Source organism: Sugiyamaella lignohabitans, chromosome A (genome assembly GCF_001640025.1).
Source record: "Sugiyamaella lignohabitans strain CBS 10342 chromosome A, complete sequence".
NCBI lineage: Eukaryota > Fungi > Ascomycota > Dipodascomycetes > Dipodascales > Trichomonascaceae > Sugiyamaella > Sugiyamaella lignohabitans.
The window spans coordinates 1,479,489-1,497,817 of NC_031672.1; the positions used below are offsets into that span (position 1 = coordinate 1,479,489).

At 46.7% G+C, this 18,329-nt stretch overlaps 7 protein-coding genes and 1 non-coding gene across 8 annotated transcripts; 3 read left to right on the forward strand and 5 right to left on the reverse strand.

The window, feature by feature from the left end:
• Positions 1 to 129: 129 nt before the first annotated feature.
• RPN9 (proteasome regulatory particle lid subunit RPN9) lies at positions 130 to 1,188 on the reverse strand (the record flags this gene model as incomplete). The annotated part of the gene is made up of 1 exon (XM_018881735.1): positions 130 to 1,188. The coding sequence occupies one exon, from the start codon at positions 1,186 to 1,188 to the stop codon at positions 130 to 132; it is 1,059 nt and encodes a 352-aa protein (XP_018734694.1).
• Positions 1,189 to 2,291: 1,103 nt separating this feature from the next.
• AWJ20_466 (uncharacterized protein) lies at positions 2,292 to 3,452 on the forward strand (the record flags this gene model as incomplete). The annotated part of the gene is made up of 1 exon (XM_018881746.1): positions 2,292 to 3,452. The coding sequence occupies one exon, from the start codon at positions 2,292 to 2,294 to the stop codon at positions 3,450 to 3,452; it is 1,161 nt and encodes a 386-aa protein (XP_018734695.1).
• A 140-nt stretch (positions 3,453 to 3,592) lies between these two features.
• Positions 3,593 to 4,606, reverse strand: HTD2 (hydroxyacyl-thioester dehydratase HTD2; the record flags this gene model as incomplete). The annotated part of the gene is made up of 1 exon (XM_018881756.1): positions 3,593 to 4,606. One exon carries the CDS (start codon positions 4,604 to 4,606, stop codon positions 3,593 to 3,595), a length of 1,014 nt encoding a protein of 337 aa, XP_018734696.1.
• A 421-nt stretch (positions 4,607 to 5,027) lies between these two features.
• Positions 5,028 to 5,918, forward strand: RPF1 (Rpf1p; the record flags this gene model as incomplete). Its single annotated transcript, XM_018881767.1, has 1 exon — positions 5,028 to 5,918. One exon carries the CDS (start codon positions 5,028 to 5,030, stop codon positions 5,916 to 5,918), a length of 891 nt encoding a protein of 296 aa, XP_018734697.1.
• A 734-nt stretch (positions 5,919 to 6,652) lies between these two features.
• On the reverse strand, positions 6,653 to 6,726 carry AWJ20_469 (the record flags this gene model as incomplete). The annotated part of the gene is made up of 1 exon: positions 6,653 to 6,726. It is a non-coding gene; the product is annotated as a tRNA-Ala (tRNA).
• A 113-nt stretch (positions 6,727 to 6,839) lies between these two features.
• CYM1 (Cym1p) lies at positions 6,840 to 9,929 on the reverse strand (the record flags this gene model as incomplete). Its single annotated transcript, XM_018881789.1, has 1 exon — positions 6,840 to 9,929. One exon carries the CDS (start codon positions 9,927 to 9,929, stop codon positions 6,840 to 6,842), a length of 3,090 nt encoding a protein of 1,029 aa, XP_018734698.1.
• Positions 9,930 to 12,459: 2,530 nt separating this feature from the next.
• On the forward strand, positions 12,460 to 15,756 carry MSN5 (Msn5p; the record flags this gene model as incomplete). Its single annotated transcript, XM_018881798.1, has 1 exon — positions 12,460 to 15,756. The coding sequence occupies one exon, from the start codon at positions 12,460 to 12,462 to the stop codon at positions 15,754 to 15,756; it is 3,297 nt and encodes a 1,098-aa protein (XP_018734699.1).
• A 232-nt stretch (positions 15,757 to 15,988) lies between these two features.
• Positions 15,989 to 18,124, reverse strand: NCP1 (Ncp1p; the record flags this gene model as incomplete). Its single annotated transcript, XM_018881809.1, has 1 exon — positions 15,989 to 18,124. One exon carries the CDS (start codon positions 18,122 to 18,124, stop codon positions 15,989 to 15,991), a length of 2,136 nt encoding a protein of 711 aa, XP_018734700.1.
• Positions 18,125 to 18,329: the final 205 nt, after the last annotated feature.

Here is an 18,329-nt window from a genome sequence, read left to right on the forward strand (position 1 = left end):
TCTGAATCCAGTGAGAGACGATCCGAACACTGTCCAGAAAGCTCGCGGAGCGAGCACTACGGGGTCTGGGGCAGCGCCCCAGCCGCCGGAGGCAGACAGGTAAGAAGTAAGAAAAAGATACAGGGTTTATTAATTAGTCCAGATATCGGCGCCGGCGTCCTGGATCCAGTCGCCGAGGTTCTTGACCTCGCTGTCCCATTTGACAAGACGTTGTCGCATGCTCTCGATTTGGGCGAGGTTCATGACACGCGGTTGCACCCAGGTAATAATGACGGTTTCGGCGACCTGGTCAATGAATCCTTTCAATAACCCGAGACTGAGTGCCTTCATAATCAGATGCTCGACCTCGTTATGAACGAGATGTGTTTCTTTGGCAATCGTATCAAAACTCAGAATACGCGACGACGTGGGTCTTTGAAACACAGCCTCAGTCAACGCTGTCAAACAGATCTTTTGTCGTAGAAACGGCAGAGAATTCTGTAACAAGGGCTGTTTCGACAAATGACCACTCAACTGCTCAAATGATTTAATATCTCCAGCATTCAATGCAAACAGCAAATCACACAGCCATTTATACTCAGTGTTCTTAAGCGACTCGAGAATCGGGTGAAGAAGTAGTTCTCCAAAATTATAAATCTTGTCTCCTAACAGCGCAGCCACTGCTAAATCATAAGCTCTCTGTTGTTGTTGCAGCTGGCTGAGATCTTTAAGTTCGATACAGGCCAGATAAAGCAGCGAGTTTCTATAATAGCTGGTGAAATCGGCCTTGAGCTTGAAGTATTCCGAACTGACTGCATAGTACGCAGCATTAATGATATTAGAATTAGCAATCACGCTATCAAGACTCTTTGAAGCCTCATCAAGCAAAGTCTTGGCACCTTCTAAATCTTGGAGACTCAACTTGACTCTAGCAAGCTCGATCTGGGCATAGATATAAGCATCCACCGACTCGGGGCTGTTGACCTTATCCACAATATTCGATACAAACTGCAACGCTTCGCCACTATCAGCACATTGAGCGGCCGAGGCCAATGCGAACGACACCAGACTCAACTGGTTAATCTTGGTCTGAAAAGACGACACGAACTGCGTAAACACCCGCAACCGCAAATCCGCCGACAACGGGCTTCCATAGAACTCTTTCAACACGTCTGTCAACTGGTGCCATAACCTGGACTTTGTTAGCATGTTTCTGGGTGGCCACGGTGCCTCCGGCGGCTGGGGCTCCGCCCCAGACCCCGCTGCTCCTCTCGCTTCGCTCGAGTCGTTGCGTCGACGGTCCCCGCCATCTCCTGCGAAGCAGGAGCAACCAGGGTCTGGGGCGGAGCCCCAGCCGCCGGAGGCATGAATTCAACCCCTAGTGAATCACTTACTTTCGCTCCCAGAGATCTTCCATGGTATAGAATAGAGGAGCCAGCTCGCTGTCGGCTTCCATGCGCAATGTGGCAAGGACGGTGGGGACGTCGTGGTCGATGTCCATTTCGTTAACCATGACTGACTGCTCTTGATTTCCGTCTGTTCCGTGTTTCTTTTTTGGTTTTTATTGTTGTTATCGGGTTCAATTGCCTGAAAATAATGCGATTATCCTGTCCGAAAGGTGTAATTCGTGTACAGTGGTTCAGGTGTGCTGAGAGGATGAATGAAATCAAGGATGTGTAACTCGATATCTCGTAATCGTCTATCATCATCATCTTCACCACCTACAGCCGTATCTGTATTTTCTCAATCACGTGATATGGAGGATCTGATGAATTTGTTCTCGATTTATTCTTGATTTCAGACTTTTTTGCTAGGATTTGTTTGGTCTACAGTTATAAGACTATTAGATTAAGCAGTAAAATTTAAAACTAAAGAAAAGAAAAGGAAATGGACTGTATTAATTCGACTTTTGCAGATACTAGTGGAATGCAGAATAGACCTAACTTAGGCCTAACTTTTCATGATCTGGTAATGAAAATTCCATCATTAAAGCTGACCAATGGGCTTAATTTCGTATTATTTGAAACTGCTGGTCTCAAATATTTATCCAGTATTGCTATTATTCGGGAATTTTGATTAGAAGATTTAAAATCTATGATCCTCGTTATATGGCTCGGTCTATAAGTTGAACGTGGGTAAGGAAAATCCATGTCCGAAGTTAAAGTCGAAGTTGAATATTTACTTAATTATTACAATTGATCTGTGTAACTGATCTGTGTAACTGGCCATCTGATGGGATTTTGTAACCTGAAGTTGGGAGATATTTTCGAATTCAAATGAAAGAAGAACACTGAGGGCGGGGTCTTTTTGATATGAAGACCATTAAAGTGTCGGACAATTGGAAATTCTTTGCACAAGGAAATGCCAATATTCTACTCGAATCTCCTCACAAATATTCTGGCAAACTGCTAAGACTCAAGAAAAAGGGTCCACCTTCTACACAAATATTTCAGTTTTATGAACAGAAAGTTGTTCCTTTAATTGGGAATTTTGTGGCCAAACTAGAACTGGTTCGTTTAGAGAGTCAGTTTGCAGCATATGCCAATCTAATATGCGAAGAGCACTCGAGAGGGCCAATTGCGGGTCAGGAAGTTAGCGCACAAATTTATCCAGATTTTATAAGTGATAAGGAGTATGGACTATTAATCGAGAGAGTAGGGCATGATTCTACAGAGAATGGACCATCTTCTCTAGCTACCACTGCTACTACTACGACTATCAAGTCTGCGGATAGTCAGGAAGGAGCAGGTGGTGGACTGGGTGCTGTTCTCCATAAAACTGTTTATCAGATGAATGATTCCAGAGATCCAGTAACTCTTTATTCCAACTATATTTTAGAATTCAAACCCAAGTGGCTTGCTCCGTCACCTAATGCTCCAGGTGATGCGGTCAGATGTCGTAATTGTGCTTTAGGATTGTATAGAACGGGAAAAGAACCAGCATTCTGTCGAGCTGATTTGACGAGCAGTAACTACAATTTGCGGTTCCAAGCAATAAAGTGCATTTTTGGTTCATTTACAGCAGATGAAAGTCGGAGTGAAGGAGTTGTGTCTTCAATCACAACTGCCGAGGCCGCTCTCTTAACTGAATTGACAGCCCAGTTTCTTGACCAATGCGATATTCTGAATCAACTGAAAACTGTGCAGGCACGAGATACAAGAGGGATTCTTGATTATGGCCCAGATGAGGAGCTTGGGGACGAGTTTCTCATGGCCATGACATTTCGAGATGCCACGATACTTTTAGAGATAGCACATTACGACAGCAGTATGACTGAAACACAAAGCTCAGCCAATAACAATAATGACTCTGGAAAAGATACCGAGAAAACAGAATCAGGATATTTGACGCTTGATCGCGGTGGAGACAAGTATTACGTGCGAGCCAAGCTGGTAGATCTCGATATGAAGCAGGCTTCACGGAGAGACCGCTGGGCCAAAACCGAAAGAGAACTTTTGAAATATTACAAATAAACCCACCAGCAAGCATACGGGTCAACCCACGTAACGACTCGAGCGCAGCGAGAGGAGCCACGGGGTCTGGGGCGGAGCCCCAGCCGCCGGAGGCACAGCTCCCGCCAGAAAAATGAGAAACTAGAATATATTTTAGGTATCTAATGAAGAGTAACAGCACCCTTAACAGAGAGAGAGCCTCGGTAGTCCTGGATCCAGACTTCGAGCGAGTTTGTTTCGTGGTTGATACGTGAGGCACACAGAGTGAGCTCGTCGTCGACGAAGAGAGGAAGTAGACTTCGGTAGGTGAAGGATTTGACAGACTTTCCGGTGTCTTTTAAAACCGACGATTCTAGCCAGCGAAGTAGCAAAGTGACAGTCAGAGGTCCATGAACAAGCACGTTCGGCAGCTGCTCGACATCGCTCGAATAACGAGGGTCATAGTGGATTCTATGACTATTGAATGTGAGAGCAGAGTACCGGAATAGCAGAACTGGGGATGGAGTGAAAGAGTGAGAATAAGCTGGATTGGCTGGCGGTTGCAGGAACCGACTAAAGATCTTGTCGCGATCTTTACCAGCTTCTTCTGTGAAATATATCAGAGTACGAACCTCGCGAACCGAGAAATTATCCGTCGACTTTGGGTTTCGATTGTTATAAAGAAGTCTTTCCAGAGTCACTGATACCCGTTCAGTATCCGGCAGACCAGGTTTCACGGAATGGTCGACAGATTTAACAGATTCCACACAAGTCGACTCTGTACCAATAATCAAAGGAGATTTCGAGAACTCTACCGACCCACCAAACCACATTCTATTCGGGAACCGAGGACCTGGCGACTGGAAGTCTTCATAACCATCACTTGATAGCTGATTTTCGGGAGTATCTGGATTGAAAAATACCAGATGTGATCCTGCTGGCAGCACCTGGCCCAATGGCAGCGATTCAGCCGGTCCTCCAGTTGGCGGAACCAATTCCACCCCGGGAAGATACGAAGCAAGCGACGCATCCAGCTTCCGGGACTGGTTCGGAGATATCGTGTCCAAGTACTTCCAGGGTCCCTGAGAAGACAGCTGTATCGCCGAAGTCGGCGCAGCTGTCGCCAAAAACCGGGCACTACGGGCCGAAAATCCACTCACAGGAGCCAATTGACGGGCTACCTTCAAAAAAACCATTATTTCCCCCCTGAAATAACTGAAAACAAAAGGGATATCATCCAATATATATATCCACTGAATGCGGGGTCTACCGCGGCTTCTTTTCGGAAACCTTATCGATAGCGGTTAGGGCACATACGCCGATCGGGGGGTCTGCCTCCGGCGGCTGGGGCTCCGCCCCAGACCCTGGTTGCTCCTGCTTCGCAGGAGATGACCGGGACCGTCGGCGGAAACGACTCGAGCGCAGCGAGAGGAGCTACCAGGGTCTGGGGCGGAGCCCCAGCCGCCGGAGGCAGACCTCCCCTCGCCGGATTGGGCGAGTCCTGTTACGGTAGGGGATGTGGAGATCTCTCTGCGGCTGAAAATTATTTTAGATCGGCGGTGATAAAAATGAGAACTGTTTGTACCACTGGAGTTTGAGGAGTCGAGGTTGCGAGAAATGGTGTCTGATTCGGCCTCGAAACGTTTGAAAAACGTCAAGAATAAGCAGAGGCGTCAGAAGCTGTTCGCCACGATCCGTCATGAACAGAATAAAGCCCGGCATACGACTCGGAAAGAGCGTGCTAAAGAGGAGCTCAAGGATCCCACATTGAAGGAGGAGAGACTGGCGGAAAATGTCACACAAACTATAGAGTCGAAACGAGTGTTTGATGAGACTGTGAATGCTCCTGTTGAGGGAGACGACCAGTTTCAGAGCTACTTTGACGGCCGTCCTCCAAAGGTCCTTATCACTACTAATAAGAATGCTCATAAGGAGGCATACGAGTTCAGCGAGCTGTTGCTGGAGATTCTTCCTGGATACTCGAATTTCGTGAAAAGAAAACCTCAGTTCGAAATGAAGGATATTGCCAAGTTCTGTGCCAATAGAAATTATACTGATGTGATTGTCATTAACGAGGATAAAAAGGCCGTCAATGGACTTACTTTTATGCATTTACCCGAGGGTCCTACATTCTACTTTTCCGTCAGCTCTTTGGTTAAGACCGAGAGAATTTCCGGTCATGGACGTGCTACTGCCCATATTCCCGAGTTAATCCTTAATAATTTCAGCACCCGTTTGGGTCAGACTGTTGGACGGTTGTTCCAGTCTTTGTTCCCTCACCGTCCTGAATTTGAAGGTCGACAGGTTGTCACATTGCATAACCAGCGAGATTTCATCTTCTTTAGACGCCATAGATATTTGTTCAAAAACGAGGAGCGTGTGGGTCTGCAAGAACTGGGTCCTCAGTTTACCTTGCGCCTGAGAAGGGTTCAAAAGGGTATTCGTGACGAGATCGAATGGCAGCACAGACCGGAAATGGACAAGGAAAAGAAAAAGTTCTATCTATAAGCTTTCTGCATATCTGTATTTATATTTATCTTGAATTTCATTCGATTTGTTTAGTTATTAGGTGGTAGTAGGGCTCTGTCTACACTGTCTATTGCTTTCTAAGTATCTGTATTTATTTTATTAAAAATTTGCTGGTTAGATAGTTCTGCTCTTTGATTTATATTTTTATGCTTAAATTATTTTGATTTCATTTTTTCTGTTTTATAAGTTGAGTGATTATGGTGCTCATACTTAATGGTGTCGCTGCATGCAACGTAAAATTACCCCCTGCATATGTTATAGTAACTAATTAGTTTTAGAAGCCTAGCAGTAAAGCTGAAATTTTATTTTGTGTTTAACAGCAGAATGGGTTGTCAGCCTTGTAAATTTATGTCTAGCTTTTAGCACACCGAATTGACATTGCATCGAACCTTGCAACCTGACAACTGACCCTTCTACTTGCTATTGTCGATATTTCTAACACTAACAATATTAAACTATTTTCATCTCAAGCCTACTATTGAAACAAAGTCTTCTTCTATGAACGGCATAAGAGAGAAGAATGTTATTTATATCTGATATACTCAGCCCGCAGAAACATCTTGTAAGTTTGTGTTATCCACATTTCTACCCCCTAAAAGAATCCCTTTAAAAACACTCTCCCTGCTTCATTCCTCAAGTTGACAGTTTGCAATTAAGTAGAATGAGTAGTAAAAAGGAGCAGTACGTTATTTCAACGGATTCTGCAAAAACGATGGACGAATCCGGAATTGAACCGGAGACCTCTCGCATGCTAAGCGAGCGCCATAACCAACTAGACTATACGCCCAATTTCACGAACCTCGTCGGTGCAACTCGACAATTCAGCAGTATCATTTACCTCTCGACTTGGGAGTTAAAATAAGTTAATATTACTATGTACAAATATTTACAGTGTGGTGATTAGTTACTCTCTGGGTCAACAACATTCCATCCTTGCTCCTCTGTAAACTCGCTTCTAGATGGACCAAGAACTGTCAAAGAGGCCTTGTCGCTTCCCAAATTGTCAACAGTGTTCAACAAATACTTCTCAGCAACTGCACTAATATCCTTAACTGAAACACCCAGTAACGCCTCGCGACGAGCTTGACGCATTTCATTTGTCAAACCGTAGTAAAGTTCATAGGATATCTCTGATCTAGGACTGATAGGTGCATCAATGCCTTGGAATATACTTAGTTTGGCTTCACGGAGATCTCTTTCAGTCCATTCTTTAGCAACAGCCCATCTTCCAGTATTGCCAATAGTTTCAATAGTGTTGAGAGGGTTTGGATCACGGTATGAGTAGAATGCCAAAACACCATCCATAGCCGAGTATGAAGCTCCTCCACCGTAGGCACCACCCTTTTCACGGATTTCAGTGTGCAAATATCTATGAGTGAGGAGGTTGCTAAGGATTTGAAGAGCTGCACTGTCCTGGTCGAAATAGCTTGCTCCTTGGATAGCTGCTCCGACATAGCTGACTTGGAATGGAAGTTGGAACTGAGTCTTGAGATGAGTTGATCTATTCTCAAGTCCTGTTAATACAGAGGACGAGTCGTTGGATTTTGCCTTAGACAGCGTCTTGACAAAATTAGTCAAATGACTAATGTTGTTGTTAAGAGTTGTTTGACTTGGTGTGAATGTCAAACCAGCCTCTAGACCACTAGACTGAGCGACAATGGCTTGAATCTGTTGAAGTTTGGGCACAACTGTCTCTAATAGAGCCTTGTCGTCAAGTTTGGATAACTTGATAATAAACTTGATCTGTTCCATACCACTCAACTGCTCTTCGAGGTATGATTTAGCAGACATACCCGATCTGGCATGTCCCATGGCAAACCTATGACCGCTATCGGATAACGAGTTTAGAGCGTTGGCAGCACTGGACTGAATAAGAGGTCGTAGCTTTTCAATATTGGTGAAATCAGCTTTCACCAGAATTTGAAGTAGGATATCATAAAGGTAAGACGACTTTTCATCCAAACTAGAACCACCCAAGGTAAGTAATAATTGGAGATCATCCAACTTCTTAGCCTGGAGTGCTTGAGGAGCAGTTCTGATCATAAGTGATGAAGAGACTCCACCAGTGTTGAGTCTGATAATATTCTCGAGCTCTGACATGGAGTAGTCACTAGTGCCGACATTATTCATGGCACTGGAAAACAGCGACAAATAGGGATACAGCTCCTTAGGGACTTTGTTGGAAATATTCTTGAACAGATGCAAGTAGGTTAATCCTTGAGTTCCAGTCTCGCGAGTGAAAATTCGAACTGGGTTCTGGACAGAATCAACAACAGCATCGTCAATTTTCTTGACGTCGATTTTGGTGGCTTGAAGAGAAATATCTTCAGTGGCCAACGATGGCAACGATGAAATATCTTCTTGAGCCTTTTGGTTCTCGAGAAGATCTAAACCGCTATTAAAAATTTGAACTCTATCTTCTTCAGTCAAAGAATCGATTTTATCTTGAAGTTGTTTCTTTTCTTGCTCGACAAGGTTTTGGTCAAAAGTGGCAGATGGAACCATCGAAAACTTCAAAAATGGTCCAGACACTAGTTTAGATTTCACCAAATCCTGGAAAAGAGCGGGATTCTCATTATACTGGGTTCTGAACGAACTGAGAATCTTCTCGTTATCAAGAAGATCCAAGTAATTACGAGGGTCGTTAAAAACTCGGGGGAACAATCTTGACACCAGATCCATGCCAAACCCAGCATCTACTTCACGGTCAGCCAACTCAGCTTGGTTCAAAACGGCTTCTAATCGCTCTTTAGGAATTCCGTTCTCAGCAATGTCGGCAAAGACATTGGCAACTGCCTTTTCAAACTGAGGAACCGCTTCTTTAGTAAGTCCCTGCAAACCAATAGTGAAAATGTTCTTGGCAGGTGTTTCTTCTAACCCGGTATTCACCGAGAAATCAGTACCAATACCAGAATCAATAAGAGCCTTATAGAATGGCGAAGCATGGCCATCTGTCAACAGAGTGCCCAGCACCTTCCATGCAATAGTACTCTTGAGATCATTCGAATCTCCAACAATCCACGACAACGAGACCTTATACTGCTTATTAGGATCCACAGTAGGATCAATGGGTCCCTCGACTTCTATTTCAGTATTCTTATCAAGAGAAATAGGTTCAGGACGCTGTGGAATAGACTCCTTACCACTATTAACAGCACCCTCCAGTCCACTCTTCTCAGCTCTCTTCTCAATTGCCTTAGCCACAGGATCTAAAGCCTCAGTCAACGGCAAACTTCCATACGAGAAAGAAAACGAGTTCGATGGATGGTATCTGGTGTTATGGAAATTGACCAAATCCTTATACTCCAGAGCAGTCATATGAGCAGGATCACCTCCACTAAACTGTAAACTAGGATATATGGCTTGGAAAAAGCGGATATAAAACAGATAAGCCGGATTCGACAACTGTCCTTTCATCTCATTATAAACGACACCCTTGAACATAAGAGGACTCTCTTTATCCTCGGGAACATCGTGCTCTAAACGCCAGCCCTCCTGGCGGAAATCCAGTTCTCTCAACAGCGGATCATACACCGAATCCAAATAAACCTGCTGTAAATTGGCAAAATCCTTGCCATTCGTAGTAGCAAACGGATAAAACGTATAATCAACACCAGTCAAAGCGTTCATATAATTGGCCAGAGATCTCGTCAGCATCTTGAAAAAGGGGTCTCTCACCGGGAACTTATTCGATCCACACAAAGTGGTATGTTCCAGAATATGAGGCAAACCGCTGTGATCTGGAGGCAGCGTCTTAAACCCAATCGCGAAAACATTATTCGTATCCTTTCTATTAACATGCAAATGGCGAGCACCAGTCCCAGCATGAGACAGCTCCACCGCCGTCATGTCCAGTTTCGGCACCTCAACCACTCTATCGACCCTAAACCCGCTAACACCATCTCCAACACGCAACGACTGCGACGAGTACAGTCTCCTGCCACCCGACCACAGCCTCAACTGCCTACCAGCATCTTTCAATCGCAACATTCTCCTCTAACTCTCAAAGGGTGATGTTACTAACCAACCCACCCGCATCAGCTTCACCATGCACCTGAAATTTCGGTCTCGACCGTCAGCCGCGCGCTGGGGTGGGGGGTCTGCCTCCGGCGGCTGGGGCTCCGCCCCAGACCCTGGTTGCTCCTCTCGCTGCGCTCGAGTCGTTTTGCCACGGTCCCCCGGCCGTCTCCTGCGAAGCAGGAGCAACCAGGGTCTGGGGCGGAGCCCCAGCCGCCGGAGGCAGACCCCTTCCCCGGCCCGTCAGCCCCGTTCGCGGAGCCAGGGGTGGGGTTTTCCGGGGGTGGGAGAAAGGTGTGGAGGGTGTGGGAGTGGCGAGTATTCGGGGTGGAATGGGGAGGGGAGGGGAGGGGTGGGGGGTTGGTGAGGGGTGGAGCCGTCAACGCAGGTACCAGATCTGCGCCGTTGCAACGGTTGTGCATACGCACCGGCTAGCGAGATTCGCGGCAATGAGCGTGAAAAGCTTATTTAAGACACGGTTCTGACAGCTGTTCTGTCGCAGGGGGTGGTTTTCCGGGCTCGAACGGCGATCGAGATTGACGTTTTAGCACTGGTTTTCAGGAATTGAGTTATTTCAAGTCACAAACCAGACCAGAGAGCCTGGCTGAGGAGAACGGAGGTTGGCTGCTGACTATGGTTCAGTCATGGCAAAAAGGCCAGATTTAAAAAGATTGTTGCACTAGAATTTTTGACCAGAGCTCCAGTCAATTGCCAGGAGAGAGTTGAGGGCCGATAGACGACGGTATCGGCAGCAAGCGTCGATTGATCAGCGATCGGGGTTTTTCCGATTGAAAAATAGCGACCGGCCGACTGCCTCTCGCGTCTTTGTTTGAGCGAGGATATCAGATCGAGAGTCGAATGAGGCTCACTAAATCGAGCCCTGAACCCAAAAATGATTTCTATAGAGCACGGAGTTCATGTGAAGTAAGTCAATTGAAAGAATTTGATAAAAAAATCCAGTTTTAAGAGCGAATGAAAAGAAGGAACCGGAGATTGAGCCTCCGATAAGCTTGACACCAATTAATTAATTCACCAGTGTGGCTCGGGAGGTCTGTCTTCTGTCAGAAAAGCAAGATTAGAGTTTACGTAAGCGCAAAAGTCCCAACCTCCATATAACCGTTATCGGCGGCAAGATAGACCCCAATCAGTACGGCTCCACCCCCCAACAGGACTAATGCTCGCAAGCTGTCGGCGATTGCCCCCTCACTTTCTCCCTTTCAGCGCCGTTCAGCCTTGCTTATCGAGTATGTCAGCTGCACCTGCAACCGGAGCTTTTCAAAACAAAAAAAAATACCGCTATTTGGCGTATCCATCTCATCGCAGACAAACTCACGAACCAGCTGATCCTCGACTATCGGCTTGAATTTCCAGTTGCTAGCAGGTGCAAGTGCCTTTTCCACCTGATTTTCTTGCCATTTGCCTGTCAATTGGACTTCCCAGACGCTATAAAATAGCAGCATCCAGCGCATTCGCGGGTTTCTGGATCGCGACTGAATGGGTCTGATTCAGTCTTCCTGGCTCTCTGAATACAATTTCAACAATTTCACCAACCTTAAACAGGCTGTGGTTCATTGTTCACAAAACTGCAACACGCGTCCAAAACCACAACACCAGTCAACGGGCAATTGTCTACAACTGAGACCAAACGATAAAATATCTGTTTAACGACGTCTGACAACAGAGAACACCCTTGTGTGCACCCGGTTCTCAGCCTCGATTCACAAACACATCTCTCCAATGGAGGGTGACGGGGTGGTTCAAATCACCGCCGCTCTCGAGGCCATTCATCAGTCGTCGTCCACGCCCCAACAGCGTCGCGACGCCCAGAACGTGAGTTGTCCCCCACTGCCTCCGGCGGCTGGGGCTCCGCCCCAGACCCTGGTTGCTCCTGCTTCGCAGGAGTTTTTTGGCTGGGTCCGGACACGAAAACTACTCGAGCGAAGCGAGAGTAGCCACGGGGTCTGGGGCAGCGCCCCAGCCGCCGGAGGCACACCCCCCTCTCCCAGAAAACTAACCGGAATCGCAGTTCCTGGAACAGGTCAAACACAAGGAAGACGCGCCGTTTTGGGGATGGCAGCTGTCGACGCCGAAGAATAATAATGATAGTATTGTGAGGCATTTCGGGCTCACGTTGCTACAGCATGCCATTCAGTACCGGTTTATCGAGTATGACGAGTCTCGAAGGTTGGCGGTACGGAATTGGATTATTGATCTGGCGACGTCGGTTCAGAGCGAGGACCCGCATTTTCTCAAGGAGAAAATCGCTTTTTTGTGGGTGGCTGTCGCGAAAAGAGTGTGGGGACTGGATTATTCCAGCACTCAGAATGGCAAGTCTGATGGCGAAACTGTCGGTAATAATAACGGGGTCCTGAGTGGTCAGACGACCGGGTCTGACGGTTTTGGTACTGATATCGATGTTAAATGGCTTGTTAATGCAAAAGATGATGGCGAGCTGGAAAATGTGTCGATAGGTTGGCAGGATATGGACTCGGTGCTGGTACAGATGTGGGACCAGACTCCCGCCACGAGAGTTCTGTCGCTTAGCATTTGGAGAAATCTGTTTGAAGATATTTATATTCTCGAGGACCCAGTGGCTGCTAAACGTGCCAGTGTTCTGAGTGTTCAATGCATCGAGGTAATCACCTCAGAAGATGATTTGAAAGATACGTACAAGTCACGAGTCAATGCATTAGTCAAGCTACGAGGCAGTTCCGAAGGCTGGCTGAGTAAATGGTCGATGCTGCTCAGTGAATGTTTAAAAATAATGAGCTCTGGTGAACAGCCAGGGTCCACGAATTTCGAAGAGTCGCAGTTGTTTGCTATTAAAGTGCTTGAAACGCTCAAAACTTGTCTTTACTGGATGTTGCCGAAAACTATTAGAACCAGTAATTTATTAGAGTTTATCAGTGTTTCGCTGACTTTAGACGACATCCGTGTTAAGACTCTGGCCGCTGATTGTCTGCATGTGCTGTTCACTAGAGTGTTTACTGATGAAGAAGATTTCCAAGCCATTGTCGGTGCAGTATTTTTGCCGGCCGGTATTGCTACTTTACAAAGGGTTTATGATTCTGTTAAGCTCGATATTGAGACGTTTGACGAGAAGTCCTATATTTTCAGGAAAAAGCTCGTGGAAATGATTGTTGGACTGGGTGAATATTTGAATGTTTCCAAGACCCAGCAACCACAATTGCAAATGGCTCATGTGGATCTGGACGGGTACCTACGGCTTGTGTTAGCGACTACCAACCATCCTAGTTTATTAATATCCGGGTTGTCTCTTCAGTTCTGGTGCTCTGTATTGAGAATTGAGAAACTTGCATCCAAACCGGAGGTTAATAAGTTGTTACTGGATCTGTTACAGCTTGCTGCTGATAGGTGTTTGAAGTATGAAGATGTCAGTGAAGATGATATTTCCCGACAGTTTTTAGAATTGGATTTCGACTCTCCGCCCGAAACTCATATGTTTTTAGGAAATTACAGAAGATTCATCGAGGACATTCTAAGGTTGGTTGTGTGTCGTATTCCTGAGTCCGCCATGGCGTATCTTCAGCAGAGAATGAGTGCATTTTTCACGTCCGAGGTCGGATGGGTTTCACTCAATTCTGCTAAACTCGAGTATAACGGCAACCCTGCATACTATCTAGCATTTTCACAATTCCTTCTTGTAGAATCTGCATTGCGTGGTATTGGACGATGGAAAATATGGTATCAGTTTCCTGATAGAGACATTGTAGCAGCTGGGTTGTCGGAAACGATCAAAAACTGGGGTCGCGAATTGACTGCTATGACTATAAGAGATCCTCTGCTGTTACGAAAGTTGGTGCAGTCATTAGTCCAGTTCGCTCCGTTGCTGAAAGACGATCTTCCAATAATGCTTTTGGTGCTGGAAAAGGTGTTATCTGCCTGTACATGTGACTATCCTGAGAATGCCACGGACGAGGACCGTGAGTTGATTCGCGATCTTCGTACGTCGTGTGCTACTGAACTTAATAGACTGGCATACATGATCCCGGGGGCATTAATGAAAATATATGACGAACTAGAAAGGGTCATTCGTGACATTATTACATCCAACAAACTCAGTGACCACGAAACCGTATCATTCAAATCATTCCTTCTCGTCGTGTCGCAGCGAGCCAATGTTCCTAATAAAGAAGAGCGATTCTCAGCAATAGTAGATCCGATTCTACAATCTTGGAGCGATGAAGCCACTATTAAAGGACTGATGGATCTTCAATGGTTTATGGAACGAGTGGGAATCGTGAAAATCGCCGAATACTTTCGCTCACGCGGTGTCAATGCCAATACCGACTTACTATCAACAGAGATGGACGAAGCTGGTAAGAAACTCAAAGCAGAATTAAAAGACAAATGGTCAGCACTGTTCCCGATTCGGGCGACCCGGATCTTCATCCAATACACTATAGAAAAGCTCGATCACCAGTCGCCTGAATACCAATATTTATTAAAACTATGGAAACCACGCATCCAACCGATTCTGCCACACATTCTACAACTAATTGCGCAAATCGAGGCGTACCACAACCCCAACAACTGGGTCGACCTACCCGCTGAAGTCCAAGCGTTTGTAAAGTACAGTTGTACCGAGAGATTCTGGCAAGTGGGAGTGTCAACTCAAACCCGCGATGAGTTTGTCGACGAGAGTGTCAAAGCTATGCATACGCTGCGGGATTTTGCTGATTCGGTGGGTCACATTATCCGATATACCAGAGAATATGCGTTTTTGACGCTTGGATCCATCAGCCAGCTCGAGGAGACTTTGTACGAAGTGCCGGGAATCGCCAAGAGTCTTTGGCAAGCGCTAGCAGGCGACTCGGCCGGTATCACGTCTCATTCATGGCGACATATGATCTCGCTGGTACTGCGAAATCTGATTAAAAACTGTCCAGTGAAACTAATCAAGCCGTTTATGGTGGAATTTCTACCAATGGTGCTGACCAAGCTGGACGAGGTGCTGGTGGAGAAATGGGAAAAGACGTATCAACGCGGATTACAGCTGACTGGCGGCGAAGCTGAAGATGACCTGTCTGAAGAGATGATGGAAGAGCATTTATTAAGACAGCTGACTGCCATTGTTGTTCGAATGATGATAGATCTAGCAGGCCAGCTCGGAGCGCGACCCGCTTCAGGAGAAGGTGAAGTCGATGAAAACAGTAAACAGTCGGTTCTACATGCGACAGTACTTCAAAATAAAGAGATCCTGGCACCGTTTCTGACCCTCTGTTCACATATGATGCTGTTCAGAGACAACCGGTGCAGTTTCAACTGCTGTCTCATTGTACGAAACATTCTTCCCCAGATTCTAGGAAAAGACGGCGAAGTCGATATGTTCCTTTGTGAAGTGATGATGAAAACGTGTCTCGAAATCCTCAGCAATAAACATCTCGACGACGTTCACAGCGAAGCTGGCTACATCATCACCACCATCTACACGATCCTACGTGGCCACAGCCAACAACCGTTCCAAACGCTATCATCGCTCCTTCCTGAAGTATCAGCCGAGTCATTAATGGCGTTTGAAATGCGATTAGCAGCCGCCAAATCGCTCCGCCAGCAACGAGGCGTGTTCCTAGAGTTCCTGTCCTTAGTCAAAGCCATGGAAAACAGCGACCAAGGCGACCTGTCAAGCCGCGAAGCCCAACGGGCCAAAGCAGAAAAAAAACGCGTCGACTCCAGCAAAATCCACGCCCTCACCAAAAAAAACACCACCGGCGGCGACCTCATGGACGCCGAGGGTCTCGACGCAGCGTCCATCGCCAACCTCTTCGGCGACGAGTGACCTTCTCTCCTGTTGAAATGTATAAAGTTAACTCTAAACGAGCCTGCCTCCGGCGGCTGGGGCTCCGCCCCAGACCCTGGTTGCTCCTCTCGCTTCGCTCGAGTCGTTGCGTCTCCGTCCCCGGCCAAAAACTCCTGCGAAGCAGGAGCAACCAGGGTCTGGGGCGGAGCCCCAGCCGCCGGAGGCACACGGGCGACTCACGGTAGTCTACAGGGTATGTATTCGTCGCTATTTACCAGACATCCTCTTGGTAGATGTTTTGGGCCTTCATGGCCTTGACGGTCTCCTCGCCCTTTTCGAGCGAGATGTTTCGCTGGCTGCTGATGATGCGGGCCAGTGCCGATTGCACGTCACGGGCCATGCGTTGGGCGTCGCCACAGACGTAGACGAAAGCTCCTTGTTTCAGCAGCTCGTCGATGTAGGCCGCTTTCTGCTCCAGCAGATGCTGGACGTACACTTTTTGTGCCGATTCTCGACTGAAAGCGGTCTCGACTTGTAGGAAGTTCGTCTCGTTAAATGGTCCGTTCTTGTTCTCGGGCTCGTGGGTGTATTTAACCCACTCGTCAGCATAGATATTGTCTTCAGTTCGGTTTCGACATCCGAAAAATAACAAACTCTTGCCGACAGGTGTGCCTTTAGCAGCCTGTGCTGCTCGCTCGTGAATGAATCCTCGGAAAGGTGCTACACCGGTACCGGGTCCGATCATGATGATGGGTTTTTGTGGACTCGATGGCAACTTGAAGTTCGAGTGACGAACGTGAATAGGCACGGTGGTCGCGGTCTCGGTGATATACTTGCCACGGGGTCCGGCAATGTTATATTTGGCGTCCTTGGTCGAGATCTCTTTATTGAACGACTTCTTGAGATCGAAAATGTAGTTCGTGGCTACACCCTTGAGAACATGGTCCGATCCTTCAGGTTGAATCGACTCAACAGCAGCAGTAATGGAAATCAAGTCTTTGTTGACTAAAGACGACGACGATATAGAGTAGTAACGGGGTTGTAAATGTTGCAAACTCTCAATGAGGAATGCAAATGGCACCTTATCCCATACAGCTCCTCTGGAAATTTGTGCCAAAAGACGTGCTGTGTTCAGATAATGTTGTGTCACACTGGAATGGAACAATTCCTTATTAGATCCGAGCTTCAAAGCATCCTCTTTAGCAGTCTCATTAGGGGCAAAGGCCGCAATAGAAGATAACAACTGACGAGAAACAGGTCCATTGATTTCCAGGTAGTATCGAACAACAGTGTCATAAGTAGTAGGTACAGGGAATCGTACTTTGGCAGTGGGATCAATGGCCTTGACATCAATCACCTCATTAGCAGACTCAGTCAGTCCGAAAATCGACAGGAATCGTTCAACTTCTTCATTAGAGTTTTGTGACCAGAAAGCAAGATGGTCTCCGGTAGTATAACGCAGACCCGATCCGCTGATATCCAGTTCTAAATGAATACAGTTACGAGAATCCGAATTAAACAGTTCAGTGGATTTAACCACTTTAGCAAGATATGGGTTCGACGCGGTAAATGGACCCTTGGCTGGTCCATTACCAGCAGAAAGATGGTTCTTATTAACCTCACCAACAAAAACAGAATCCGATTCAGCCACCTCGTCAATTAAAGGAGTCACTTTAAGAACTGGTTCATAGACAGCATCCTGTTCATCCAAGCCCTTGGCTTGTTTCCAATCAGCGAAAATATCGTCTTTCCATTCAAGATAATCCTCTTCCATAGTGCCATTGCCGTCATCACCCTCGCCATATCTACCAATTCTATTAGCACCAAGTTTCTGAAGAACTTTCTCCAAGTTTCTAGACACAGCATTGAAATGTTCATAAGTGTTATTACCAAGACCGAAAATCACATAATTCAAGTTTCTGAGAGGTTTCTCGTCGACAGACTCTCCATTCGAAAACGACACATCCTCACTAGTAATGAATTCGTAGAAAGCCACCGCGTTATCAGTAGGTTCACCTTCACCGTAACTGGCCATGACGAATCCAATAACCTTATCCTCAGGAAACTGGTCGAGATTCTCGAAATCATAGTCCTCGACATCGGCAGTCATAGTTTTCAGTCCGAATCTCGAAGAAGCCTCCTTTGCCAGACGAGAAGCATAATCTTCGGCCGTACCGGTCTGAGATCCGTAGAAAATGACTACACTCTTGTCATTCTTTTCCAGTTTATAGATAATACTGCGATCATTATCGCCTTCATCGCCGGCCGACGAGCCAAACCCGGCATTCGACCCCGATCCCGGGAAGTCCTCGCTCTCCACGGCCCACAAAGAGCCCTTGGTGAAATACGCCAGCGTTCCCAGCAAAATCACGCTCAAAACAATGATATCCAGCAAATCAACCGCCATCTTTGACTCTTATCTATCTTCTCCTGTTAGCACTCTCTTTTAATACCCAGGGGACCATTGCTGGCTGAAGCGGCAATTTTCCGGTGGGGGGTGTGCCTCCGGCGGCTGGGGCTCTGCCCCAGACCCCGTGGCTCCTCTCGCTTCGCTCGAGTCGGGCATGGGGGGTGCAAGAGCGCGGAGAATAGGCTGCTTCGCGGGTGTCCCG